Raw genomic sequence first — 27,712 nt, 5'->3', positions numbered from 1 at the left:
GAAGGATGGGAGGAGGCTCGAGTGGAGCATAAACGTCGGCATGGACTGGATGGCCTGTTTCTGTGCCGTATAATGTATTTAATCTTAATTTTGGAGTATGGAGCCACAGAACAAAATGATTTTTCGCCTTGGCTGTGTAAATTGATGATTCCGATGTTTGCGCTGCTGTGGTCTGTGGGTGTAATTGTGTGCCGTGTTTGCTTGATGTTGCTGTCCCCAACTTAAACAACGTAGGATGTGACTGCTATCCTTCTCTGCAGGTCTTTGGGAACAAAGTAATCATTCCGTCCCTGGATGGACACCTTTTCCAATGGGACCGAGATCGGGAGAGCATGGAGGCAGTTCCTTTTACAGTGGAGTCTCTACTGGAATCATCCTACCGACTTGGCGATGATGTGGTCTTGGTTGGAGGGAAGTCACGCACAAGCTATGGGTTGGACGCATACACTGGGAAGGTAACTGAATTTGTGGCTGTGACACTTTTTTTTCATAGAAGGAGGCCATTTGGCCCATCGTGCCTGAGCTGAGAGCAACCAAATAAACCCGCTCCTCCAATCTTTCCCCAAAGCCCTGCAAATTTTTCTTTTTAACATTTTTTTTTAATATATTCTTTTCTCATTGGTCCTTTCAGACTTGGAAACAAAACTGTCTTGTCATGTTGTGTAAGTATGGAATGTGTGTTAGGGGTTCATTCTGAAATTGTTTTTTAAAAAAGAAACAGATTATTACCTAAAATCAGGCAGTCAGCTCGACTCCTTCAGCAGCACTCCGTCAGTAACACTGCTGCAGGCGACTGAGGCCAACCAACACTGCCAAAAGCCCTGTCGGTGGCCTAGGAATGAAGGCAGCAAGTGGTTTGGATTGAGCGAGGAATGCTGCCGAAGACACGGGAACAACTTCCTGCTCGTTTTTTTTTTTAAATGGTGTCACGAGACCTTTAGAAGGCCACCTGAACCATTGCAGCAAGCCGATCAGCCCATCGGAGGGTAGATGGCTCCCAACAGAGCCGTTCTCTGGATTGTCAGCTTAGATTACGTGCTCGAGGCCTGGTGTGGATGTTGAACCCGCCCCCTTCTTCCTCCGATGAGATCTTTGGAGCCCCTCGTGGCACCCTTCATCGTACCTGCCCTTTCTTTGCGGATACTAGGGGAGCATCTTTCTGTTTCTAAGCGTAAACCAGATTAATCTTTACGTGCCGGCGTTGATTCCAAGCTGTGTCCCTAATAAACTGGCAGCCTGGGAAAAAATATGGTAGCTGTTCCTGTCGCAGTTCTCTGCCCGTTTTCAAAACTTAATTGGTGTGCACTCGTTGCTGTCCCCGCAACTAAGCCGGCACATTCTGTGGCTGTGTTGCGTTTTTTTTTATTACTGCTGGCTTTGTACATCAGTGGGAAGAAACGTCAGAAAATCATAACCCCAGCTTCCAAGAAACGGAAGATAGATGGAGTAGAGTGGGACGAGGCTCGAATGGAGCATAAACAGCGGCATTGACCATTTGGGCCGAATGGCCTGTTTCTGTGCTGTACATTCTATGCTATTTTGAAAAGTCCTAGGCTTTGGGTACTATTGAGTGGCCATCGAGCATCTATGGTGAGTTGAAGGGCAGCTTATCACAAGGCCTTGGGTTAATTAACTCTTCCCGAGATTTGCTCTTGAAGGAGTGAGATGGGCTTTTCTGCAGCACAAGTCGTGCCGAATTCAGCTGCTGTACTGATACCTGGTCAAGTTGGGAAATGATACCCTTGCCAAGGCTCCATGTATATTTTGCAGTTCTGCAAACTCCTGATGCTGTTCACGGTCGTGTATGTTACAAGTTAATGTTTCTCTGCGACACTGCCACCTGTCTGGTTTATTGAAGGGGCTCCTTCTTTCCCCACCCACCACCCACACAGATACGCTACGCCTGCTCGGCGGGGGGCTGCCGCCGCTGGGACGAGGAGACGACCGAGCAGGACTCCGACATCCTGCTGCTGCAGCGCACGCAGAAAACGGTCCGAGCTGTGGGGCCTCGATCCGGTGTCGAGAAGTGAGTTACTGGTCATCGGTGAACTCCGATTTACCGTGGGAGGTTTTGGAGCAATCTTCCCTCTAAATTTTTTTGCTTTTAAGTGCGCGGTCCCTTTTAACTGCGTGTGCAGCCCATTCAAATTTTCACACAGGCGAGGTTTCTTCCCCAAACAAGCCGGTGACTGGCCAGCACGAGGCCTCGCAGCTTAGCGGGAACATTGGTTTGGGGTCGGGTGGGGGGGAAGGTTTTCCGGGGGGTTGGGGGATGTTTTACGGTGGGACATTTTGGGCTCTCCTTTAAGATGCTCCTTAAAACCTACCTCTGTGACCAAACTTTTAGTCACCTTAAGTGGCTTGTTGTTTGGTAATGCTCTTGGGACGTTTTACTACGCTGAAGGCGCTGTATGAGTGCAGATTGTTGCTAGCTGTGGGGCCAACCCGATATGTTGTGTTCTCTTGAGGTGGAACTTCAGTGTCGGACACTATGAGCTGCGGTTTGTCCGGGATGCCACGACCAGAATCAACTACATTGAGAGCGATTTCAGTGCGAGCAGCAAGAAGGGGCGATCAAAGATCTTCTCCGAAGGAGAGCATGAAGCCACCATTAAAGACCGGGTCATCAAGGTCTCGGTTTCAGACTGGAAGGTGATGTCTTTTAGCAACAAGCTAGGCGGCCAACTGGAGTGGGAGCACCAGGTAACATACACCATTCAAAATTCCGCACCGCTCTGCAGGCAAGCGCTTTTCCGAGGTTTGCGACTAACCGTTGATATGTTCTTGCCCTCTCCCGTCGCCCGACCAGTTTTGTACTCCCGTCGCGTCGGCCTGGTTGGTTGAGGATGGAGAAGTGACCCCGGTCAGCCTGTTCGACGACGCCAGCTACTCCGCCAGTCGCAGCAATGAAATGGACGACGAGGAGGATCTGGTGGAGGCGGCGAGGGGGGCGGCCGAGTCGGCAGAGTCTGGCGTCTATCTCGGTAAGCGGGGAAAGGGACCCCCAAACTGCGGCGCTCGCTGGCGGAGTAAGTCGGTGTGGTTTTAAAGCTGGTCGGCTTGGCACCTCAGTGTAGGCTGTGTCGCGTTGGGCAGCGCGAGAGGATGCATGCCTGTCGGCACAATTCCCCCGTGTAGTGAGCTCCCGACCGCCACTTGGATATTCTGAAAGCAGGCTAGGTTCTGCCTGACCAACTTCTCTGAGGAAGTGACAACTGAAGCGGCCTGTGGAAAGCCCTGTACCGTGCTGCACCGAGACTAAAGAAAGGCAAAAGTTCCACATGAAAGGCTGTTCGTTAAACCTCGGCACTGTTTAATGCAGGGAACATGACTGCTAATTCGCACAGCGCATCGTCCCTTGAGCAGCAATGGACAGTTAATTTAGTGATGTTGGCCGAGCGATTAAATACTGGCCAGGAGACCGGTGAGAACAACCCTAAACCTCCGAGATAGTGTCATTTGTGTGTCCTCACCCCCTCCCTGAGAGAGCCTTTTTAACGTCTTATCTGAAAGCTGGCGCCTCCGTCAGTGCAGCACTCCCTAGTACTGCACTGGAGATTCTGCTTGGATTATGTGCTTTGGCGTGGGACTTGAACCCACGGCCTTCAGACTCCGAGGCGGGAGCACTGACAGCGATCCTAGGCTGACACCTAATGGCGTCATTTAAGCTGATGCTGGGGTGCGACCCTCATTATCTTTCTAGATGGATGTACTGAGATTGGACAAATGACCTTCCTCATCTTGTGATCTTGTCAATGGTGTAACCTGTTCGGAACCCCCAAAATAATTCCGAGCGAAAATATAAAAGTGGAACACCCAGCAAAACCAACTAATGCAGAGTGAAATGCAGCAAAGTGTAATTCGAAATGCAGAAATCCCCACAAATTGCTTTGCTTTTGGGAAGCCTCCTGGATCAAGCAAGGTCCCAGGTCCCTCCATGCATGTTTTAGTATCAGCTAGCTATGCACTGTAGGCAGAGCTCTGCCCAAATTTGAGAGATTTAACACTCCTGTATAGCTGTGGTGTGGCCAAACTTGCTCCCTGCCCAAAAGCTCCAATTGGTCACATTCGGAATCACTCCCGATTTCAGCAACCAATGAATACCAAGGCTCAGCATGCGGGAAGAAACTTCAGAAGATCTAACTTCCAGGTAGTGATGAGGGATATGTTGGCGAGGTGAGAGGGCGAGTGTGGGAGGAGGCTCGAGTGGGGCCTACACAGCGGCATGGACCAGCTGGGCCGAATGACCTGTTTCTTTGCTGTAAATTCCAAGGAATTAAATACTACATCTGATCGACATAGACGGCAGGTAAAACGATATAGGTAAAAAACGGGATGAGGTCCCACAAGATGAATTTAGGGAGCTAAGGAGCTAAATTTTAAAAAGTAGGACCTCAAAAGTAGTAATCTCAGGATTGCTACCAGTGCCACGTGCTAGTCAGAGTAGGAATCGCAGGATAGCTCAGATGAATACGTGACTTGAGTGGTGCAGAGGGGAGGGATTCAATTTCCTGGGATATTGGAACCGGTTCTGGGGGAGGTGGGACCAGTACAAACCGGACGGTCTGCACCTGGGCAGGACCGGAACCAATGTCCTAGGGGGACTGTTGGGGAGGAGTTAAACTAATATGACAGGAGAATGGGAACCTATGCAGGGAAACAGAGTGAAGTAGAATGGGGACAGAAGCAAAAGATAGAAGGAAGAAAAGTAAAAGTGGAGGGCATAGAAACCCAAGGCAAAAAGGGCCACATTACAGCAAAATTCTAAAGGGGCAAAGTGTGTTCGAAAGACAAGCCTGAAGCTCTGTGCCTCAATGCGAGGAGTATTCGGAATAAGGTGGACAAATTAACTGCGCAGATAGCAGTTAACAGGTATGATTTAATTGGCATCACGGAGACATGGCTCCAGGGTGACCAAGGCTGGGAACTCAACATCCAGGGGTATTCAACATTCAGGAAGGATAGACAGAAAGGAAAAGGAGGTGGTTTGGCATTGTTGGTTAAAAGGATATTAATGCAATAGTAAGGAAGGACATTAGCCTGGATGATGTGGAATCGGTATGGGTGGAACAATGGAATACCAAGGAACAGAAAACGCTAGTGGGAGTTGTGTACAGACCACCAAACAGTAATAGTGAGGTTGGGGACAGCATCAAACAAGAAATTAAGGATGCATGCAATAAAGGTACAGCAATTATCATGGGTGACTTTTTAATCTACATATTGATTGGGCTAACCAAACTGGTAGCAATGCGGTGGAGGAGGATTTCCTGGAGTGTATTAGGGATGGTTTTCTAGACCAGTATGTCGAGGAACCAACTAGGGAGCTGGCCATCCTAGACTGGGTGATGTGGAATGAGAAAGGACTAATTCGCAATCTTGTGCGAGGATCCTTGGGGAAGAGTGACCATAACATGGTAGAATTCTTTATTAAGATGGAGAATGACACAGTTAATTCAGTAACTAGGGTCCTGAACTTAAGGAAAGGTAATGTTAATTCCTGGATTCTTTTACTTCAATCTGGTTCAGTAAAATTACTGAGTCGAATACCTCTTGTGCTTTGAACAAAGCAGTCTTTATTACCGGCCAGTAAGACCTATCAGACAGAAGATATACTCTCTGGATAGAGCGTACACCCTCCCTACGGATAGGTGAAGTTACATCGTAAAGCGTTAACAGTTATACAGTTTTGAAATCAGATAACAAAATACAAATGGATTGACAGTCTAACTCAGCCACTCATTAGTCAATCTATATGAGATGTTCTTCTTGAAAGCTCAAGTATTGCCTCCAAATGTTTCAATCTAATGGTGTGACTATTTACTGAGACCTTGCAATTCTGCAGATGTATTTCATGTTACAATTATATATTATTGGCAGGATTAGTGACTTGAAACCTTGAGACAGACTGTTAGCTATGCTGATGTTGCACTATTTGCAATCTGACATTCTCCCAGTTATTCTTCCATGGCTTATACATTTTCATATATCCCGTTTACTTTACTATCCTTAATTCCATATATTCCGTTCAGATATCCACATCCCCCCTTTTATCATTCTATGATAACATTTAGGATCATTTTATGAGTATTGCATTGTTGAGTAGTTCTCTAGTTTGTTGGATCATAACCCGGGAACCCTTGACCACAAGAGGGTCTGCTAACCTTGTCATTGCTTTACAGCAGAGGTTAAGGCAACCAACAATCAAACAGCAGGTAATTATTATGATGAGAACAATTGCCCCATGTATTAGATAGGATCTCCAAGATCCACCCAGAAACCAATCAAACCTGCTAAGTTCTTTTGCTGGTGTGGATAACTTTTTCACCTCCCTCCTTATGTGATCGGCAAGGTGGGTTATGTTTTCTGAACTATCAGGAATGTAAGGATCTGAATGTTGCACTATCAGGACACACGTTCCCCCTTTCTCAGCTAACAGGTAATCGAGGGCCATTCGGTTTTGTAATGCTACGGTCCTTATCGCTACCATTTCAGCTGTGATGCCCTCCAGAGCCTCAGCAGTGCGGTTAGCTACCTGTTCCAATATCGTTTCTTTGAATCCATCTAACAGTCTCAGTTAGGGTCAGGGGAACGGTGCGCAAAGGAATTCCCCCTTTGGAATGTATAGGGATATGTGAACACACCCAGCATCTAGTGAAGTGCCCTTTTTCCGCATAAACGTAAGACATAAACAAAAAGGTGTTTACATGGAGCTCTCGCCTTTGTCTTCCTTCCCGTGCACCAAAACTGTCATATATCAACACTATTATGCAGACAGTAGCATACAGACACAGTCTCATCTTATAAATAGTCCAATTATTTAGCTGATAAAAAGAGTTCTGTTTTCACGTTTCCCTTCAGGTCTCCGTCAGTGTATTTGGCTGTCTGACAGGTAAGAGTTCAAACTGATCCTCCTTCAACTGCCTTGTTCAGCTATAGGGAGGAGGAGATCTGGAACAGAAACAGGAATTAGACTAACCAGCAAAATTTGTTTAAATGGTGATGAGCTTGCAGTGGTGCAGGTGAACCCAGGCACTTTTCCCCTCAACCTTGGCTGCAGTGGGGGTAGTGAGTGAAACCTAAAAAGGCCCCTCCTATTGTGGCTCTAATTCCTTCCGAATCCATACTTCCCTGGTGCCACGAGGGACAATTCGGGTAAAACTGGGAGGTCGAGGTGAGCATCTTGAACCTGGTTGTGAACTAGTCGCAGAGCCTGAGTCAGAGAAAGAACATAGGTGGTCATCAGTCTAGCTGAGATCTCATATCTAGGAACAATTTCCCTCATTAACACCTTAACAACAGTCTGAGTCTTATTGTCCAGGTTAGGGTAGGCTTCAATCCATCTGCTAAACACATCTACTATTACTAACACATATCTGTAACACTGAACTTTTTGCAACTCAATGTAGTCCAACTGAAATGTCTCAAAGGGACCTTCGGGTAGGGGCGTTTTACCCCAATCACAGGGGACTCCCTTCCCTGGATTATGTTGCTGGCCAACCAGGCAACGACTACTGATGTTCTGGGTGAGCGCCTGGAGTTTAGGGTGCCACCAAGTAGCCAAAAGTGTGTCACTCGTGGTCCTTGCTCCACAATGAGTAGCAAAATGCAGACATTCTATAACCCATGAGGCCAACTCGTCAGACATGCAAGTCTGTTCCGCGGGAGTGGTCCAGAGTTTAGAAACATTGTCATAAGTACATGCATAATATTTCCACAACAGTATCTTTTTCAGGAGCGTCCCCCTGTGCTTTTATAACATCTTGGATGGTTGGCATTGGTTTTTCCGAGGCTAACTTATCCTTCGCAGGATTTTTAGTCTGACTCATAATTTTGGGCACTACCATCTGTTGGTCACGAGAGTCCTGTTTGGCCTCTTGGTCAGGACAACGATTCCCTATATCAACCAGAGAATTTCCGGTAGGTTGGGCGGTACATTTGACAATGGCAATGCGTTTGGGGAACATGAGGGCTTGCAACAAATCAGATACTAGCTGTTTGAGATATCTCATTCCCCTGTGAGGTTAGGAATCCCCTATTTTTCCATAATTGTCTGAAATCATGCGCCACCCCAAAGGCATACCTAGAGTCGGTATAGATATTGACTTTGAGATCTTTGGCCAAGATACAGGCTTGGGTGAGGGCGAATAGTTCAGCTTGTTGAGCAGAATAGGCGGTTTCAAAGCAGCAGATTCCAAGACCTGATTCTCCTGGTTTACTATGGCGTATCCTGAGATTCGTGTATCTTCTGGATTAATAGAAGTATTTCCGTGAACAAACATAAACAATCATGACTGGGTTCTTCCTCATCTTGGGGTGGCTCAGTAAGAAAACAGGCCGGATTAATTGCAGTATAGTGCCAAAAAGTCAGTTTAGGATTGCCTGTGATTTCAGTGGGTTCTGTCGGATTGCCCTGCACTGAGATCTCAATCGGATCAATGGGAGTATAACCCACTTGGGAGGGGTTCTCTGCCCACACATGAGGATCCACATAGTCAGGTATGCCGGAGCCAGTATGATGCTGTAGAGTCGTTAAGACCTTCTCGGGGTCCCCATGAAATTGGACTGTTCGGTCATGTTTTACAATTTGCACATCCCGGCTGGTAGGGTCAGCCTCATCTATGGCCTTGCGTACCATAACTTCCAAATCCTTAGCATGGTGAGGGGCTAATACTTCACGAGCAATATGCGGTGCCATTGTTAGGGGCTGTTTCCACAGATTCTTATCCACTTCCACAAAATCTGCCTCTTTCCAGTCCAGTCACTCTAGCCCTTAATAGAATTCCCTTCACTTCCCCTTCGTGATCCTGATAAAAGTTCTGCAGGTCCTGATTCTTTCCACTGGGATCGTATGCTAGGGTCACGTGATAGGGTGCCTGCGGCAGGTCCAGAGACCACCACTGAGGGGTTCTAGTGGTATAATACTGCCGCTTAAGGGTTTCCTGTTTTACAATAATCTCCATACTCCAAATGCAACTGGAATTTGCAAAGGAGGTCTCTAGTCATCAAGTTACAGTCCAGATTGGTAGTGATGACAAATCGATGTTCTACCAATTCTTTTTGGTAACCCACTTTAACTAGTTCTGACACCGGGAATGTCGAGATTTGTCCCAGGAATCCTGAAAGTTCCTGTGTTTCAGTAGAAGCAGGGAGTTTAAGCTTTGATTGTACAGAAGACATGAAGGCTCCCGTATCTATCGAAAAGGGTTGCCACTCATTCAGAATGGGTTCGTCGTCCGGGGAGGATCCCTGCACAATCAAGCTGCGTAGTCAATCGGGGGACAATTGACCAAAGGGGTTATTCTGGGAGAAGTTAGTGTAAGATCCTCCTCTCCCCCCTTGCCCCCCTCCTCTTCCTTTTCCATGCTGACGGTAGGGGCAATTTTTATTCCAATGTCCTTCCTGCCCACAATTAAAACAGTCAATTCCTCTTACCCAGTCCCGGCCTCTTCCCATACCATGCCGGGGACAATAGGGAGGTTTATTAGCAGGGCTCGGGCCGTTTGGTTGTTTAGTATAACCGTATCCTTGCTTATCCATCCAATCCTGTATGCCACACTACGGTTCTATTGATCCTTCCTCCCGAGATGGCTCTTCCTTTCTAGTCACGTATTTAGTCTTGACCCGGGTTGGGGGCGCACCTCCCCCCTCCCCTTTCTTTTTCTGCCAATAATATCTAACTGCCCTTTCCATCTGTCCGGATAGCGTGAGCAATCAAATAGTTGTTTGAAGATCACAGACATCTATAGAGAGGTGGTCTGCAGCTTGTTGTGCATCAGGGTTTGGCATTGGTCTGACAGGGAATTGGTGTCGGGACTTTGGGATCTTGGAAATCATTTCTAGGCCGGTGGATGTTTCAGAGCTGTCTGACTGCTTGACAGTTCTGCGTCTCGATCGGCGGGGGTGTTTGCTTTGTCTTTCACAACTTGGACTAGAAGATTTACGGGACTGTTTGTGATGTTGAGATATAGTTCTGCCCTTTCGAGTGTGAGATCTGGTCCTTTCGGCTATATTGCTTGTAAACTGGGGATCCGAATCGCTATCAGAGGATGAGGAGTCAGTTTGGGTTTGTTGCTTTGGTGATATGTGGTTGTTCCTAACTCTTTTTACCGGAGTGTTAGGTGGAGGGTATTGGGAAGAGGACTGGAGCAAGAGGCCAGGGGGTGCGGGAGGCGCCGTTGGGCGCTGAGTCAGTGGCCACTCATCAATTTCATCATCAGCCTCGGTTAACACAAAGCCAGCCATTTTAACTTGTAGTTGATCAATACCTTTCTCAGAGGTCCCAGAGGATCTCTTAGCAAGTTTCTCGTGCGCACATTCATTCTTTTTTTTTAAGACGTCTACAGTTTTAACATGTGTTCCCTCTGTCAATGCAAGTCCTAATTTAATAGCATTTGTTTGCCAACTCGATAGAAGTGATGCATCTTTTAATTTCTGACAATAATGTCGCCAGGTTGCAATTAAAATTTTTTTATCCCCTTTTCCTCGTCCCCTTCTCCAAATTAATCCCTGTGCTTTTTTTTTTTACCTCTACGCTTCTAGTGTCACTTAGAGGCCACTGGTCATCCCCTAATAATTTGTTCAGGGCTCCTGATAATTTTCTAAAGTCTTCAGCTCTTTCAGGGAATTCCTCACATAGCTTTTGTAGCGGATATCCGCATCCGTGGTTTTATCTAACTGATTACCCATTTTCACACTGCCCCTCGTATTACTGTGTCGCTACGCGTTCGTGTCGTCATGCAATTTAAACAAACTTAAAAATAGACACAGACTTTACAGAACTAACACGGACTTTAACTAACTCCAAATAACTAAACTTTACTAATGCTAACACTTACCCGCATCGCCGCACGGTCCGCGTCGCCGCGCGATCTCAATACTAAACTACCACGTCGCCTCGCAGTTCACGTCGCCGCGCAATCCGCGTTGCCTCGCAGTTCACGTCGCCGCGCAATCCGCGTCGACTCGTGGCTCGCGTCGCCGCGCGAGTTAAGATACTTTAACTTTAAAAGGTAAACAAGGACTCCTAACACGTACCCGCGTCGCCGCGCGGTTCGTGTCGCCGCGCGATTTACAAAATAGACGAAGACTTCTAACACTTACCCGCGTCGCCGCGCGATCTCAATACTTAAAACTTTACTTAAAACTCTAAACACTTTAAGACTTACAGACTTACTGCCATTAGCACTGACTTTCGCGATTCGCGTTGCTGCGCCTCTGCGTCACTACGCGTCGGCGTCACCGCGCGTCTACGTCACCGCGCGTCTACGTCACCGCGCGTCTACGTCACCGCGCGTCTACGTCACCGCGCGTCTACGTCACTGCGCGTTCGCGTCACTGCGCGTTCGCTTCGGCCCTTCTCCTCTCGGCCGCGCGTTCGCGTCGGCCCTACCTTCCGAGTTGCTGCGGGGTTTTTTTTTAATTCAATCGGAGCCTAGACGGGCCAAGTGATATACAAGGTCGACGTCGTACCTGAGTTGAACACTATTTAAATCCCCATTTTATTCCCTGTGAGCCTAATTTTCTAATTTTGATTTCTTATGAGCCTCAATTAATTTCTTTCAGTTTCCAAATTTCCCTATCCTTTGACGTTACTGCGCAGTTTAAATTCAATCAGTCAATGAAAGCCCTAATTTAATGGAGTTTTTCTGCCAATTGGACAGGAGTGATTTTATATTTTTCATAATTTAAAATCTCAGAACATTTTTTTCTTTCAGCACCTATTTAGTACGTTACTTTTTTTTATAACTAGAGAGAAGTCTGGCACGTAGGCTGTGGACTGCTTTTCGTTATCTCCGTTGTTCCAGCCTCAAGGTCGTGTTATTTAATATAATTTTTTTTTTTTTAAATCCTTTTGCATCCATCTCGGTTTTGCTGTGCCTTCTCTGAATGTTTGCTTTCAACAAGTTTTTCTTTTTTTTTTAACCACCGGGACCATGTAATTTTTTCTTTTTTTAACAAATCTATCCTTTGGGCATTTCCTGGCTCCGCAACTTATCATCCGAATATACGTAATTCAATAAGGTTCACACTCTTAAACTTCCCACATACAGGACAACACTACGAAGGGTTAAAACAAACTTTCATTCTGTTTGAGATAAAACAAACCACAACTCCCCGGCTTTTTTTTTTTACAGTAAAAGTCACAGAAACATTTCTCATTTAAACAGACATTCACAAGAGTCTCTTTTCTTTCCTATTAATTTTTTTTTTGATCCATTATTGATCATCTATCCCTATCTAGCTCTAACTATCTTTCCAAGTCGCCGCTTGGTTTGCGTCATCGCGCAATTTCCCTATCTCTATCCCTATTCTAAGTTTGAAAGGTATTCACCAGATTGTCCTGGATCTCGTTCAGACACTACCTGAGAACTAGCGAGTGGCTAAACTTTCCTCAGACTTTTGAAACCGGGGGAAACTGGAGCAGTATTGAAATCATACTCACTCCAGTGGCCATTTTCCCCTCGTCTCGTCCAAGGCTAGTCTGGCTCTTAATTCGCAAGTTTTCGGCAGTCGTCCGTTGAGATCCCACTTCTGACACCAAATGTTAATTCCTGGATTCTTTTACTTCAATCTGGTTCAGTAAAATTACTGAGTCGAATACCTCTTGTGCTTTGAACAAAGCAGTCTTTATTACCGGCCAGTAAGACCTATCAGACAGAAGATATACTCTCTGGATAGAGCGTACACCCTCCCTACGGATAGGTGAAGTTACATCGTAAAGCGTTAACAGTTATACAGTTTTGAAATCAGATAACAAAATACAAATGGATTGACAGTCTAACTCAGCCACTCATTAGTCAATCTATATGAGATGTTCTTCTTGAAAGCTCAAGTATTGCCTCCAAATGTTTCAATCTAATGGTGTGACTATTTACTGAGACCTTGCAATTCTGCAGATGTATTTCATGTTACAATTATATATTATTGGCAGGATTAGTGACTTGAAACCTTGAGACAGACTGTTAGCTATGCTGATGTTGCACTATTTGCAATCTGACATTCTCCCAGTTATTCTTCCATGGCTTATACATTTTCATATATCCCGTTTACTTTACTATCCTTAATTCCATATATTCCGTTCAGATATCCACAGTAACTTCGATGTTTTAAGGTGTGAATTGGCTAGAATAGACTGGCAAATGATACTTAAAGGGTTGACGGTGGATAGGCAATGGCAAACATTTAAAGATCACATGGATGAACTTCAGCAATTGTACATCCCTGTCTGGAGTAAAAATAAAACTGGGAAGGTGGCTCAACCATGGCTAACAAGGGAAATTAAGGATAGTGTTAGATCCAAGGAAGAGGCATATAAATTGGCCAGAAAAAGCAACAAACCTGAGGACTGGGAGAAATTTAATATTCAGCAGAGGAGAACAAAGGGTTTAATTAAGAGGGGGAAATAGAGCATGAGAGGAAGCTTGCTGGGAACATAAAAACTGACTGCATAAGCTTCCATTGATATGTGAAGAGAAAAAGATTAGTGAAGACAAACATAGCTCCCTTGCAGTCAGATTCAGGTGAATTTATAATGGGGAACAAAGAAATGGCGGACCAATTGAACAAATACTTTGGTTCTGTCTTCACAAAGGAAGACACAAATAACAACCTTCCGGAAGTACTAGGGGACCGAGGGTCTAGTGAGAAGGAGGAACTGAAGGATAGCCTTATTAGTTGGGAAATTGTGTTGGGGAAATTGATGGGATTGAAGGCCTATAAATCCCCGGGGCCTGATGGTCTTCATCCCAGACTACTTAAGTAAGTGGCCCTAGAAATAGTGGATGCATTGGTGATCATTTTCCAACAGTCTATCGACTCTGGATCAGTTCCTATGTACTGGAGGGTAACTAATGTAACACCACTTTTTAAAAAGGGAGGGAGAGAGAAAGCGGGTAATTATCGACCGGTTAGCCTGACATCAGTAGTGGGGAAAATGTTGGAATCAATTATTAAGGATGAAATAGCAGCGCATTTGGAAAGCAGTGACAAGATCGGTCCAAGTCAGCATGGATTTATGAAGGGGAAATCATGCTTGACAAATCTTTTAGAATTTTTTGAGGATGTAACTAGAAGAGTGGACAAGGGAGAACCAGTGGATGTGGTGTATTTGGACTTTCAAAAGGCTTTTGACAAGGTCCTGCACAAGAAAAATAAAAGCACATGGTATTGGGGGTAATGTATTGATGTGGATAGAGAACTGGTTGACAGACAGGAAGCAGAGAGTCGGGATAAACTGGTCCTTTTCAGAATGGCAGGCAGTGACTGGTGGAGTGCCGCAGGGCTCAGTGCTGGGACCCCAGCTCTTTACAATATACATCAGTGATTTAGATGAAGGACTTGAGTGTAATATCTCTAAGTTTGCAGATGACACTAAACTAGGTGGCGGTGTGAGCTGTGAGGGGGATGCTAAAAGACTGCAGGTTGACTTGGACAGGTTAGGTGAGTGGGAAAATGCATGGCAGATGCAGTATAATGTGGATAAATGTGAGGTTATCCACTTTGGGGGCAAAAACGCGAAGACAAAATATTATCTGAATGGTGGCAGATTAGGAAAAGGAGGTGCAATGAGACCTGGGTGTGAGTCATTGAAAGTTGGCATACAGGTACAGCAGGTGGTAAAGAAGGCAAATGGTATGTTGGCCTTCATAGCTAGGGGATTTGAGCATAGGAGCAGGAAGGTCTTGCTGCAATTGTACATGGCGTTGGTGAGGCCTCACCTGGAATATTGTGTTCATTTTTGGTCTCCTAATCTGAGGACTGAAGTTCTTGCTATTGAGGGAGTGCAGCGAAGGTTCACCAGACTGATTCCTGGGATGGCTGGACTGACATATGAGGACAGACTGGATCAACTGGGCCTTTATACATTGGAGTTTAGAAAGATGAGAGGGGATCTCATAGAAACACATAAGATTCTGACGGAACGGGACAGGTTAGATGCGGAAAAAATGTTCCCGATGTTGGGGAAGTCCAGAACCAGGGACACAGTTTTAGAATAAGGGGTAGGCCATTTAGGACTGAGATGAGGAGAAACTTCTTCACTCAGAGTTGTTAACCTGTGGAATTCTCTACCGCAGAGAGTTGTTGATGCCAGTTCATTGGATATATTCAAGATGGAGTTAGCTATGGCCCTTACAGCTAAAGGGATCAAGAGGTATGGAGAGAAAGCAGGAAAGGGTTACTGAGATAATAATGAGCCATGATCTTTTTGAATGGTGGTGCAGCTCGAAGGGCCTACTCCTGCACCTATTTTCTATGTTTCTCTGGCATTGGAGAGCTGCTTGTGATCTTCGCGCAGAGGTGAAGTGTTCCATGAGGAAATTCTCATTCGGTCGGTCAGCATTTGAAAGAGTAAGAGAGATTTCAGCTGCGCCCCTCTTGGTACTGATGATGAGCTAAGCCCGAGTTAAGCGGCCTTTCTGCACCAGGTTGCTAACTGACATGATGTATTTCTGACGTTTTTATTTTTTTTTATACAGAATTTTGTGAATTTGAGACCGCTGCAACTTAGCATTAAAATACTCGGTGAATTTTCCAACCTGCTGAACTCTTGTTATGAAAGGGACATCATGCTCAACAAATCTTTTAGAATTTTTTGAGGATGTAACTAGCATAGTGGCAAGGGAGAACCAGTGGATGTGGTGTATTTGGACTTTCAAAAGGCTTTTGACAAGGTCCCACACAAGAGATTGGTGTGCAAAATCAAAGCACATGGTATTGAGGGTAATATACTGACGTGGATAGAGAACTGGTTGGCAGACAGGAAGCAGAGAGTCGGGATAAACAGGTCCTTTTCAGAATGGCAGGCAGTGACTAGTAGGGTACCGCAGGGTTCAGTGCTGGGACCCCAGCTATTTACAATATACATTAATGATTTGGATGAAGGAATTGAGTGTAATATCTCCAAGTTTGCAGATGGCACTAAGCTGGGTGGCGGTGTGAGCTGTGAAGAGGACGCTAAGAGGCTGCAGGGTGACTTGGACAGGTTAGGTGAGTGGGCAAATGCATGGCAGATGCAGCATAATGTGGATAAATGTGAGGTTATCCACTTTGGTGGCAAAAACAGGAAGGCAGAATATTATCTGAATGGCGGCAGACTAGGAAAAGGGGAGGTGCAACGAGACCTGGGTGTCATGGTTCATCAGTCACTGAAAGTGGGCATGCAGGTACAGCAGGCGGTAAAGAAGGCAAATGGTATATTGGCCTTCGTAGTTAGGGGATTTGAATATAGAAGCAGGGAGGTCTTACTGCAGTTGTACAGGGCCTTAGTGAGGCCTCACCTGGAATATTGTGTTCAGTTTTGAGGAAGGACGTTCTTGCTATTGAGGGATTGCAGCGAAGATTCACCAGATGATTCCAGGAATGGCTGGACTGTCATATGAGGAGAGACGATCAACTGGGCCTGTATTCACTGGCGTTTAAAAGGATATGAGGGGATCGCCTCGAAACATAACGATTCTGACGGAACTGGACAGGTTAGATGCAGGAAGAATATTCCCGATGTTGGTGAAGTCCAGAACCAGGGGTCATAGTCTAAGGATTAGGGGTAAGCCATTTAGGACTGAGATGAGGAGAAACTTCTTCACTCAGGAGAGTTGTTAACCTGTGGAATTCTCTACCGCAGAGAGTTGTTGATGCCAGTTCATTGGATATATTCAAGATGGAGTTAGATATGGCCCTTATGGCTAAAGGGATCAAGGGGTATGGAGAGAAAGCAGGAAAGGGGTACTGAGGTGAATGATCAGCCATGATCTTATTGAATGATGGTGCAGGCTCGAAGGGCTGAATGGCCTCCAGCACTTATTTTCTATGATTCCATGTATCGCAATATTCCTGATGTATTGTTAACACCCCATCCTTTCGCTCTGTTATTCCAGGTATGTACAAGGGACAGCTGTATATGCAGTCACCTGTTCGACTATGTGACAAATTCCCACTGACGGTGCCAGCAATTGAGGACCATGGGGACGATGGTACCTTGCCCAACATAAGATGGAAGCCACTAATCCGTGAGTTACTTCAGTACTGAAGCAGCACTTGAATCGTTTGACATGCAGTTGTCTTGAACGTTGCTTTTTCTGGAAAGTACAGCTATTATAATCACTTCAAAAAGGCAATGCTCTTGATTGTTTATTATCCAGTTTACTTATTAATTGTAGTAAATTTACAGCACCATTCGGCCCAACATTCTGTTTTTATGTTCCACACGAGCCTTCCCACCCCCACCAACCCTTCTCCATCTCGTCTTATCCGCATCTCCTCCTGCTTCATTCTCCCTTAAATGTCTGTGTGCTGTTCGCCTCGACCACGCCCTGTGGTAACTAGTTCCACATTCTCACCGCCCCCTTGGTAAACAAGTTTCTCCTGAATTCACGACTAAATAAATTCCCAGCGGTCCACTCTGTGACCATTTAAATCTATTTACTCTGCGATACTAGGGGAACATGAGGAGTAACTATAGAGTAGTGATAATGGGGGACTTCAACTATCCTCGGGCAGGGAGGGGGGGGAATTTATGAAGTGTGTTTAAGAGAACTTTACTAATCAGTACGTTTCTGGCACAATATGGAAGGAGGCATTGTTGGATCTGGGGAATGAGATTGGTCAAGTGGAGTAAGTGTTCGTCGGGGAGAATTTGGGAATCTTGAAGTGAAAGCTTTTGATTTTTCTGATGCGCACGCTGCCTCTCAAGTTTTTCCAATTGCTAGTGTAACTTGGAATAAGCAGCAGGAGAACGCCCCATGCAATACCTGAAGCCCCCCCCCCCCAACCCACAATAAACAATTTGTGAATTTAGACTTGGCCCCTGCCCCTCGCTGGCTGCAAGACCTGTTCTCATCTTCCAGGTGGCACTCCCTCCCCTCTCCGGGCTGACGTTCCTCTTCAGCGATTTCCCCACTCCGCTTTATGTCCCCTTTTCCCTTTGCCACCCGCTGACTGTATTTCCCGTACACACTGCCCGGCTGACGTTTCCCTCCCCCGATGGTTAGCTGGCTGTCTCGTGCCACAATCTCGTTCTGCATCCCCCGCCACACGCACTACAAGTATTTCCTCGACAGACACAGTCCATTGAACAAGCCCATTCCCATGGCGACCCCCACTGCATCACTTAATCCCATTCCCTGTCCCCTTTTTCTCATCACTAATCGTCTAATTCTAATTTCACTGAAATTTAAAATACGCAAGAGTAGGTCATCTGGCCCCTTGAGCCTGCTCTGCCATTCAATGTGATCGTGGCTGATCATCTGCCTCAACTCCACTTTCCTGCCCTCTCCCCATATACCTTGATTCCCGTTGTATCCAAAAATCTATCAATTTCATCCTTGAGTATAATCAACGACTGAGCATTCACAGCTCTCTGGGACAGAGAATGCCAAAGTTTCACAACCCTTTGAGTGAAAAAATGTCTCCCCTTCTCGGTCTTAAATGGCTGATCCTTATCCTGAGTTTGTGACCCCTGGTTCCTGGACCCTTCAGTCAGGGGAAACAGCCTCCCTGCATCTATCCTGTCGAGCCCTGTAAGAATTTTTTAAAAAAATATCGTTCTTCTAAATTCTGGGTAATATAGGCCTAGTCTACTCAATCTCCTCATGACCATCCCCTCATCCCATGAGCCAGTCTGGTGAACATTTGTTGCACTCCCTCTAAGGCAAATTGTTCTTGACTACCCTTGTATAATGTCACAGGAGATCGACTAGTAATTATGAATTATCCGGGCTACCACCACGCCTCGGGCTTATATTTTTATTTACAATTTTTGGGTCTGATTTCTTCATCTCTGTTGAGTTAGAAAAGTTAAGTTCATTCAACTAATAAACTTCAGTTTTCCTCTTAAAATTGGGGGAGGGGGAGAATTCCTGAGTGCTCTTTAGTGCATGTGTGTACACTAGTATAGACCTTATTTTCTGACTGACTTGGGTGTGCGCATACTTATACACTTGCAACAGAGGTGCGTCCACTCAGCTTCCATTTGTCAGGCACAATCTTTTTCGGGGTGTGGGAGGAGGAGGGGAAAGAAAAGAACAAGGATTGGGAAAGGGGTTGATGCACTAGAGGGTACTTGAGCAAGTGGAAACATCTTCAGATTTGTTGCCTTTATAAGCCACTTTTAACATGGAACAGGAGGGCAGAGGTTCTGCAGATGGGGTGGATGCAGTTGCCATATTGTCCACCAGATGGCAGCGCCTCACAGCTTTTGAAGAGTAGTCTCTGTTGTAATGTAGGAAATGCAGCAGGCAATTTGTGCACAGCAGTGGAATTAATGACCAGATCGTTTTTATTTATATGTTGGCCAGGACAGGTGCAGAAGGGAGGGATTCAAATTCCTGGGACATTGGAACCGGTTCTGGGGGAGGTGGGACCAGTACAAACCAGACGGTCTGCACTTGGGCAGGACCGGAACCAATATCCTCGGGGGAGTGTTTGCCAGTGCTGTTGTGGAAGAGTTAAACTAATATGGCAGGGAGATGGGAGCGTATGCGGGGAGACAGAGGGAAATAAAACGGAGGCAGAAGCAAAAGATAGAAAGGAGAATAGTAAAAATAGAGGGCAGAGAAACCCAAGGCAAAAAACAAAAAGGGCCACATTACAGCAAAATTCTAAAGGGGCAAAGTGTGTTTTTTAAAAAAAAACAAGGCTGAAGGCTCTGTGCCTCAATGCTAGGAGTATTCGGAATAAGGTGGATGAATTAACTGCGCAGATAGCCGTTAACAGATACGATGTGATTGGCATCACGGAGACATGGCTCCGGGGGACCAAGGCTGGGAACTCAACATCCAGGGGTATTCAGCATTTAGGAAGGAAAAGGAGGTGGGGTGGCGTTGCTGGTTAAAGATGAAATCAATGCAATTGTAAGGAAGGACATTAGCCTGGATGATGTGGAATCGGTATGGGTGGAGCTGCGGAATACCAAAGGGCAGAAAACGCAAGTGGGTGTTGTGTATAGACCACCAAACAGTAGTAGTGAGGTTGGGGACAGCATCAAACAAGAAATAAGGGGTGTGTGCAATAAAGGTACAGCAGTTATCATGGGCGACTTTAATCTGCACATTGATTGGGCTAACCTAACTGGTAGCAATTTCCTGGAGTGTATTAGGGATGGTTTGCTAGATCAATATGTCGAGGAACCAACCAGGGAGCTGGCCATCCTAGACTGGGTATTGTGTAATGAGAAGGGACTAATTAGAAATCTTGTTGTGCGAGGCCCCTTGGGGGGAAAAGTGACCATAATATGGTAGAATTCCTTATTAAGATGGAGAGTGACAAAGTTAATAAGGAAACTAAGGTCCTGAACTTAAGGAAAGGTAACTTTGACAGTATGAGGCGTGAATTGGCTAGAATAGACTGGCAAACGATACTAAAAGGGTTGATGGTGGATAGGCAATGGCAAACATTTAAAAATCACATGGATGAACTTCAGCAATTGTACATCCCTGTCTGGAGTAAAAATAAAACAGGGAAGGTGGCTCAACCATGGCTAACAAAGGAAATTAAGGATAGTGTTAAAGCCAAGGAAGAATCATATAAATTGGCTAGAAAAAGCAACAAACCTGAGGACTGGGTGAAATTTAGAATTCAACAGAGGAGGACTAAGGGTTTAATTAAGAGGGGGAAAATAGAGTACGAGAGGAAGCTTGCAGGGAATATAAAAACTGACTGCAAAAGCTTCGATAAATATGTGAAGAGAAAAAGATTAGTAAAGACTGATTTCGGTGAAATTATAATGGGGAACAAAGAAATGGCAGACCAATTGAATCAATCTTCGGTTGTGTCTTCACGAAGGAAGATACACACAACCTTCCGAAGGTACTAGGGGACAGTGGGTCTAGTGAGAAGGAGGAACTGAAGGATAGCCTTATTAGGCGGGAAATTGTGTTAGGGAAATTAATGGGATTGAAGGCCGATAAATCCCCGGGTCCTGATAGTCTGCACCCCAAGGAAGTGGCCCTAGAAATAGTGGATGCATTGGTGATCATTTTCCAACAGTCTATCGACTCTGGATCAGTTCCTATGGACTGGAGGGTAGCTAATGTAACACCACTTTTTAAAAAAGGAGGGAGAGAGAAAACTGGTAATTATAGACCAGTTAGCCTCACATCGGTGGTGGGAAAAATGTTGGAATCGATCATGTAGGACGAAATAGCAGCGCATTTGTAAAGCAGTGACATAATCGGATCAAGTTAGCATAGATTTATGAAAGGGAAATCATGCTTGAAGAATCTTCTGGAATCCCACACAAGAGATTGGTGTGCAAAATCAAAGTACATGGTATTGAGGGTAATATACTGACGTGGATAGGGAACTGGTTGGCAGACAGGAAGCAGAGAGTCGGGATCAACGGGTCCTTTTCAGAATGGCAGGCAGTGATAAGTGGAGTGCCGCAGGGCTCAGTGCTGGGACCCCAGCTATTTACAATATTCATCAATGATTTGGATGAAGGCATTGAGTGTAATATCTCCAAGTTTGCAGATGACACTAAACTGGATGGTGGAGTGAGCTGTGAGGAGGACACTAAGAGGCTGCAGGGTGACTTGGATAGGTTAGGTGAGTGGGCAAATGCATGGCAGATGCAGTATAATGTGGATAAATGTGAGGTTATCCATTTTAGGGGCAAAAACACGAAGGCAGAATATTATCTGAATGGCGGCAGACTAGGAAAAGGGGAGGTGCAACGAGACCTGGGTGTCATGGTTCATCAGTCACTGAAAGTGGGCACACAGGTACAGCAGGTGGTAAAGAAGGCAAATGGTATATTGGCCTTCATAGTGAGGGGATTTGAATATAGAAGCAGGGAGGTCTTACTGCAGTTGTACAGGGCCTTAGTGAGGCCTCACCTAGAATATTGTGTTCAGTTTTGGTCTCCTAGTCTGAGGAAGGATGTTCTTGCTATTGAGGGATTGCAGCGAAGGTTCACCAGATGATTCCAGGGATGGCTGGGCTGTCATATGAGGAGAGACTGGATCAACTGGGCCTTTATTCACTGGCGTTTAGAAGGATGAGAGGGGATTGCCTTGAAACATAAAGATTCTGATGGGACTGGACAGGTTAGATGCAGGAAGCATGTTCCCGATGTTGAAGTCCAGAACCAGGGGACATAGTGTTAGGATAAGGGGTAGGCCATTTAGGACTGAGATGAGGAGAAACTTCTTCACTCAGAGAGTTGTTAACCTGTGGAATTCCCTGCCACAGAGAGTTGTTGATGCCAGTTCATTGGATATATTCAAGAGGGAGTTAGATATGGCTCTTACGGTTAAGGGGATCAAGGGGTATGGAGAGAAAGCAGGAAAGGGGCACTGAGGTGAATGATCAGCCATGATCTTATTGAATGGCGGTGCAGGCTCAAAGGACCGAATGGCCTACTCCTGCATCTATTTTTCTATGTTTCTATGACACTGGGGAGAACTCCCCTGCTCATCGAATAGTGCCGTGGGATCTTTTTGTCCACCTGAGACGGGAACCTCGGTTTAACATTTCATTTGAAAGATGGCACCTCTGATAGTGCTGCGCCCTTTATCCACTCGATACTGTGATTGAAAGGCTGCATTAGTGGGAGCAGCGTGCAGTGGCCCGGCCCTGAAATCGGCACGCCCCTGGCCTGCAAGACCATCAGCAGGCCGGGGCCACTGCAGGGAGCAGCACATGCTGCTGCAGGAGGGCGACGGCTGCGAGGCCAGGTCAATGATTGCAGTGCGAGCAGGCACAGCAGGAGGGGCGAAGGAGCAGCAAGAGTCCGCAGAGGGAAGTGACCGGGGCCCAGAAGAGGCGAGGGTCCAGGGGCAGCACGGGCCAGCCCACACTGCGATATGTGTGCGCGCTCAGTCCGTGCAGCAGAGCTGGTCTCCACTTAGTCCTGGTTAATCTTTGCTACTGGACCAAGACCTAACTCTGTCAAGCCCGTTTGGTGGCTGGTGTGCAACGGCCACCACACGTTAAAAAAAAATCCACGCACAGGCATCTTCCACCCTTCAGGATGTAGTTCGGGATCTCGAATATTAGGTCCTTCATTGAAACACCTGAGAACTCATCCCTTTTTGACGTGGAAGCAAGTCATCCTCGCTTCGAGGGACTGCCTATGATAATACGGCACTGAAGTACCAGCCTAGATTATGAGCTCAGATCTCTGGAGTGGGACTTGAACCCAAGATTTTCTGACTCTTAAGTTGAGAGTGCTACCAACTGAGCCAAGGCAGACAAGGAACACATTGAAACGTACAAGATTCTGAGAGGGATTAACAGGGTAGATGCTGAGAGGTTGTTTCCCTTGGCTGGAGTGTCTCTGGATAAGGGGTTGGTCATTTAAGACTGAGATGAGGAGGAATTTCTTCACTGAGGGTTGCGCATCTTTGGAATGATCTTTCCCAACGGGCTGCGGATGCTGAGTTGTTGAGTGTATTCAAGGCTGAGATCGATAGATTTTTGGGGTCTCGGGGAATCAAGGGATATGGAGATTAGGTGGGAAAGTGGAGTTGAGCTCGGTGATCAGCCATGATCTGATTGAATGGCGGAGTGGGCTTGAGGGGCTGTAAGGCCTACTCCTGCTCCTAATTCTTAAGTTCTTACTGGAAGGTTGTCTACAAATTGTCATTTTAAAGTTTTCTTTTGTTCGAAGATTCACCAGCTAGAACGCCAGCATTGGTTCGCTCTGATGAGCACGACAAATGCCTCAGTAACGACAGGCACTCGCACGAGGAATATAGCAATGGAGCTTTGTCAGTTTTGCAGTATCCATACGGTAAGTAAATTCCCGACTGAGCCAAGCATCTTTATCTTGTGAAGTCTGCAGTGCAGTCACTGCATGCAACAAAACGGTTCCCCATTACGTGACTAAATTCGAGTTCCCATCTTTTGTCAGTAATTATGCTTTTCAGACCTCCTCCATGATGAGTTGCTGCACGGCCTTTACAGGAATGTTTGTGCTAGAAGGCGTGAGCATGAAAGGCGTTGGCTTGCATGCTTTTCTCTGCCGTCTTGGGTCTAACACGTTTTGTATTCGAAGGGTTAATGGAAACCTGAAGGCCCAGTTGTATTTTTGTATTATGGGAGATTGCCCAGAATCATTACAAGTGTTTGTCCAGCTTGATTAGGGCAAGGCCCTAAAATATCGCCTGTGCGTATTCGTGCCCCTAAAAAGCAGTGTTTTAAGATTGGAGAACGGTTGTTGGTTTAAGATTAGTGTGTGGCTGTTTTTGCGCCTCTCTTTTTTTTTTGGTGCCCTCCTTTTCTAGTTTTCTCCCATTCTCTCTTGATGTTGACTCTGTTGGAGTTCAGTTCCCTGAGTGCTGATATCACTTACTCGAATGACTTAATCACGTGGGCCTTGACTGTGGACATTGGTAGCGTTTTCTAGCAGTCTTAGTTTTGCCATGGCGTCCTTTCACAGTTTCCCCTCATGTTTGTACTCTGTCTTTATTCTCAGCATTACACGACAGGTTAGTGGTCATCTTATTAGTGATCCAGAGGCCTGGGCTAAATGCAGATAACGGGAGGTCAAATCCCACCATTGCAATTTTTTTTAAATACGTATATAAATAAATAATTCTCTTTTTAAGCTGCTCTCTGGAGGCCCCATGCAGCCGGCTCCCAGGCTTTTAAATGGAAAAACCGTGCTTGTGCGGAATTTTGAATGGGCCACGTTGCCCCCCCAAAAAAAATTTGAGGGAACATTGCTGGAAGTGAAACCCCAGCACAGGTAAAAGTGATCACGAAGCTGTTGGTTTGTGGTCAAGTAATTCATTCATGGCCTTCAGGGAAGAAAACCTGCTGTCCTTACCTGGTCTGTGTGCAACCCGAGTCCCACACCCAATGTAGGTTGACCCTAAATTACCCTCTGAAGTGGCCTAGCAAGCAAGTCGGATGTATCGTATCAGCGGTTTATGAAGGCCCACCACCAACTTCTCCGGGCAGCTAGGGATGGGCGTTGGATACATAACAAAAGAAATAGGAGCAGGAGTAGGCCATGCGGCCCCTCGAGCCTGCTCCGCCATTCGATAAGATTATGGCTGATCTGATCTTGGCCTCAACTCCACTTTCCTGCCCGCTGCCCATAACCCTCGACTCCCTGGCTGGCCTCGATACCGACCAGCCTTGCCAGCGACGCCCTCATCCCAAGAATGAATCGAGGAAAAATGCCCACTACCTTCAGTGGAACAGCAGAGGGTGCTAGGAGGCCAGATACTGCATGGCCAAACTTGATCTTTTTTTTTTTTGCATTTGTTTTTTAACAAAAAACAAACTTGGAGTGAAGTGAGTGAGCACGGTGGCAGCTCATGTGGGGGTGCTGACGTTGGCACTGATTGTGCTTCTGGGTGGAGCCCAGACAAAATGCTTTGGCTGGGACTTTAATCACCATGTTGCCATTGTACAAGAATCCCGATAGGAGTCCCGGACCCTCCGGAACCTCTCATGGTCATCAACGGAGAGTTGACGGTCTCCCCATGCACAGATTTACAATTGCAAATGTTGCATGCACCCAGTCAACAGGCCTAACGATAGAGGCTTTGCTGTGGGAGAAAAGTGGAAACCTGGGGTTACAACTTCAAAGTGTGGTGGTGGTCAGTGTTCCCTTTTAAGCTGCGTGGATGCACGGCGCTCTGCAGCTCCCGCGTAGCCGGTTTTTAAATGGGGAAAACCGTGCGGTGTCCGGTATTCTGAATGGGCTGCACAGCCTCTTTAAGGGGCCGTGTACCCCACCAAAAAAATAAAGGGGAACATTGTACTACAGTTAACGAGGTCTGTAAACCTCCTTGTAATCCACACAGGAAATACCCCCCTACTTAAATTCAGCCTGCAACAACTGTTGGATAAAATTGATGGGATAAAACCACTTCATATTTTCAGTAAAGAGCTTAGCTTTTCTTGTTGGTTAAACCAGAGCTGTTGTGCTTTGTGAATCTGCAAAGTTTACTTTAGCCTCCAGTTACACACGGCCCGCGTGTAGCAGAATCCGTGCTGAAAGGTCATGGGTTAAACCGAACTGAGGAAGGAGAGCGGGTACACAGAATCATAGAACGGTTACAGCACGGAAGGAAGCCATTCGGCCCGTCGAGCCCATGCCGGCTCTCTGCAAGAGCACCTCAGCTAGTCCCACTCCCCTGCCCTTTCCCAGTAGCCCTGCAATTTTTTTTCTCTCGGGTACTTATTCAACTCCCTTTTGAAAGCTGCGATTGAGTCTGCCTCCATCACCCTTTCAGGCCGTGCAGTCCAGACCCGAACCACTCTGTGTTTTAAAAAAAAAAATGTTTTTCTTATTTGGTTCTTTCGCCAATCACCTTAAAACTGTGTCGTCTGGTTCTCAACCCTTCTGCCAATGGGAACAGTTTCTCTCTACTCTGTCCGGAGGGTTCAGAGGACGGAGCACGGAATGCTTTCCTGATGGGATTAGTTGACCTGATTGCCTCTTTTAGGGGAATAATGGATAAATATTCAAGGAAAGAGGAAGATGCACAATTATAAGGAGGGGGGGAGGCGGGAAGAGCAGGTCTGTGGGATGTCTTTGGTGATTGTAGCAAAGAGCTGACCGAGACACAGTGGCCTGAATGGCCTCCACGTGTCCGGTAACCCTCTGCAGTTTTACAACTCTCGAGTACATTGCCTCAACAACAACAACTTCTATTTATACAGTGCCTTTTAACGTAGTGAAACATCCCAAGGCGCCTCACAGGAGCGTTGTCAAACAATTTGATAAAGAAATATCAGGCCCGCAATGAGGTAGGTTTTAAGGAGGAGAGAGAGGCAGAGGGGTTTAGGGAGGGAATTCCAGAGCTTGGGGCCCAGGCAGCTGAAGGAACTGCCGCCAGTGGTGGAGCGATGAAAATTGGGGATGTGCAAGAGGCCAGAGTAGGGGGAACGCAGAAATCTCGGAGGGTTGTACAGCTGGTGCGAGTTAAGACACTGGGGGGATGGGGGCAAGGGCAGAGTTTTGGATGAGCGTGAATTTAAGTTGTTGTTGTTGTTGACTGACACCTTTCTGCGTTTGTGTTGCCAGACAGTGGTTTTTATCTGCCTTACTACGGAAAGGAGAGAAGCAGGCGCGACACCCAGATTTCCATCCGACTCTTTGACTCCTCGAGGGTGAATAGGAAAGCCAAACGTAAAGACCCCGTGCTCCTGCTGGAGTGGTGGAGGGAAATTGCCAGCACCATCCTCTTCTGTGTCCTGGCAACCACCTACATTGTTCGCAAGCTCGCCCGGCACCCGGCTTCAGTCAGAGTACGTGCTGCCAGTCAATCTGTTCACACACCTTCCAAAAATGTTCGGCTTCTCATTCATCCCGGACTGGTCCACTCGGCATAAATATGTAACCTTTTTTGTTTAATAGTGCGGGCTAGCGTGCTAGCGCTTCAATCCCTATTGTATAGAATCCACCATCACTTAAAGTAGTCTTGCTGTTCTTAATGAGAGTCCTATTAAATTATTTCTGGATTCTGTGTATGGCCAACTATACTCACTTCTAGTATTTTTATCACTTTTTTTTTAAATGAATTGCTCAGTCAAGGTATCTTGGTTGGTGGCTGAGAATACCAGAGGATCTAGTCAATATTCTCTCTAAGCTGCAAGCAGCCAATCAGCAAGTGGATAGTTACCCCTCAGGCCTAAGATGCCACGCAGCAAATTTAAACATACCGCGCGCACACACATTTCAGGGAAACATTGGTTCTAGTCCTACAGAGACATCGTTCTTAAAAAATAATTTTAATGATGGGGCGGTTTGCGG

General features: G+C 46.2%; 1 protein-coding gene across 5 annotated transcripts in view; it reads left to right on the top strand.

Annotated features, from left to right (window-relative positions):
• eif2ak3 (eukaryotic translation initiation factor 2-alpha kinase 3) overlaps positions 1-27,712 on the top strand; it is a 98,725-nt gene that overhangs the window by 39,919 nt on the left and 31,094 nt on the right. For all 5 annotated transcript variants that reach the window (XR_011588508.1, XR_011588506.1, XR_011588507.1 and 2 more), the window contains exons 3-9: positions 261-455; positions 1,893-2,026; positions 2,469-2,703; positions 2,810-2,984; positions 16,878-17,009; positions 23,609-23,731; positions 26,984-27,207. Coding sequence is in view for 2 of the 5 variants with exons in the window: in XM_070866816.1 (XP_070722917.1) it covers positions 261-455; positions 1,893-2,026; positions 2,469-2,703; positions 2,810-2,984; positions 16,878-17,009; positions 23,609-23,731; positions 26,984-27,207 (1,218 nt within the window). In the remaining 3 variants the exon portion in view is untranslated. The remainder of the gene's footprint in view (positions 1-260; positions 456-1,892; positions 2,027-2,468; positions 2,704-2,809; positions 2,985-16,877; positions 17,010-23,608; positions 23,732-26,983; positions 27,208-27,712) is intronic.

This window comes from Pristiophorus japonicus, chromosome 2 (genome assembly GCF_044704955.1).
Source record: "Pristiophorus japonicus isolate sPriJap1 chromosome 2, sPriJap1.hap1, whole genome shotgun sequence".
NCBI classification, from domain to species: domain Eukaryota; kingdom Metazoa; phylum Chordata; class Chondrichthyes; family Pristiophoridae; genus Pristiophorus; species Pristiophorus japonicus.
The sequence above is the reverse complement of the archived record's forward strand: the minus strand, read 5'-3'. Positions and strand labels throughout refer to the sequence as shown.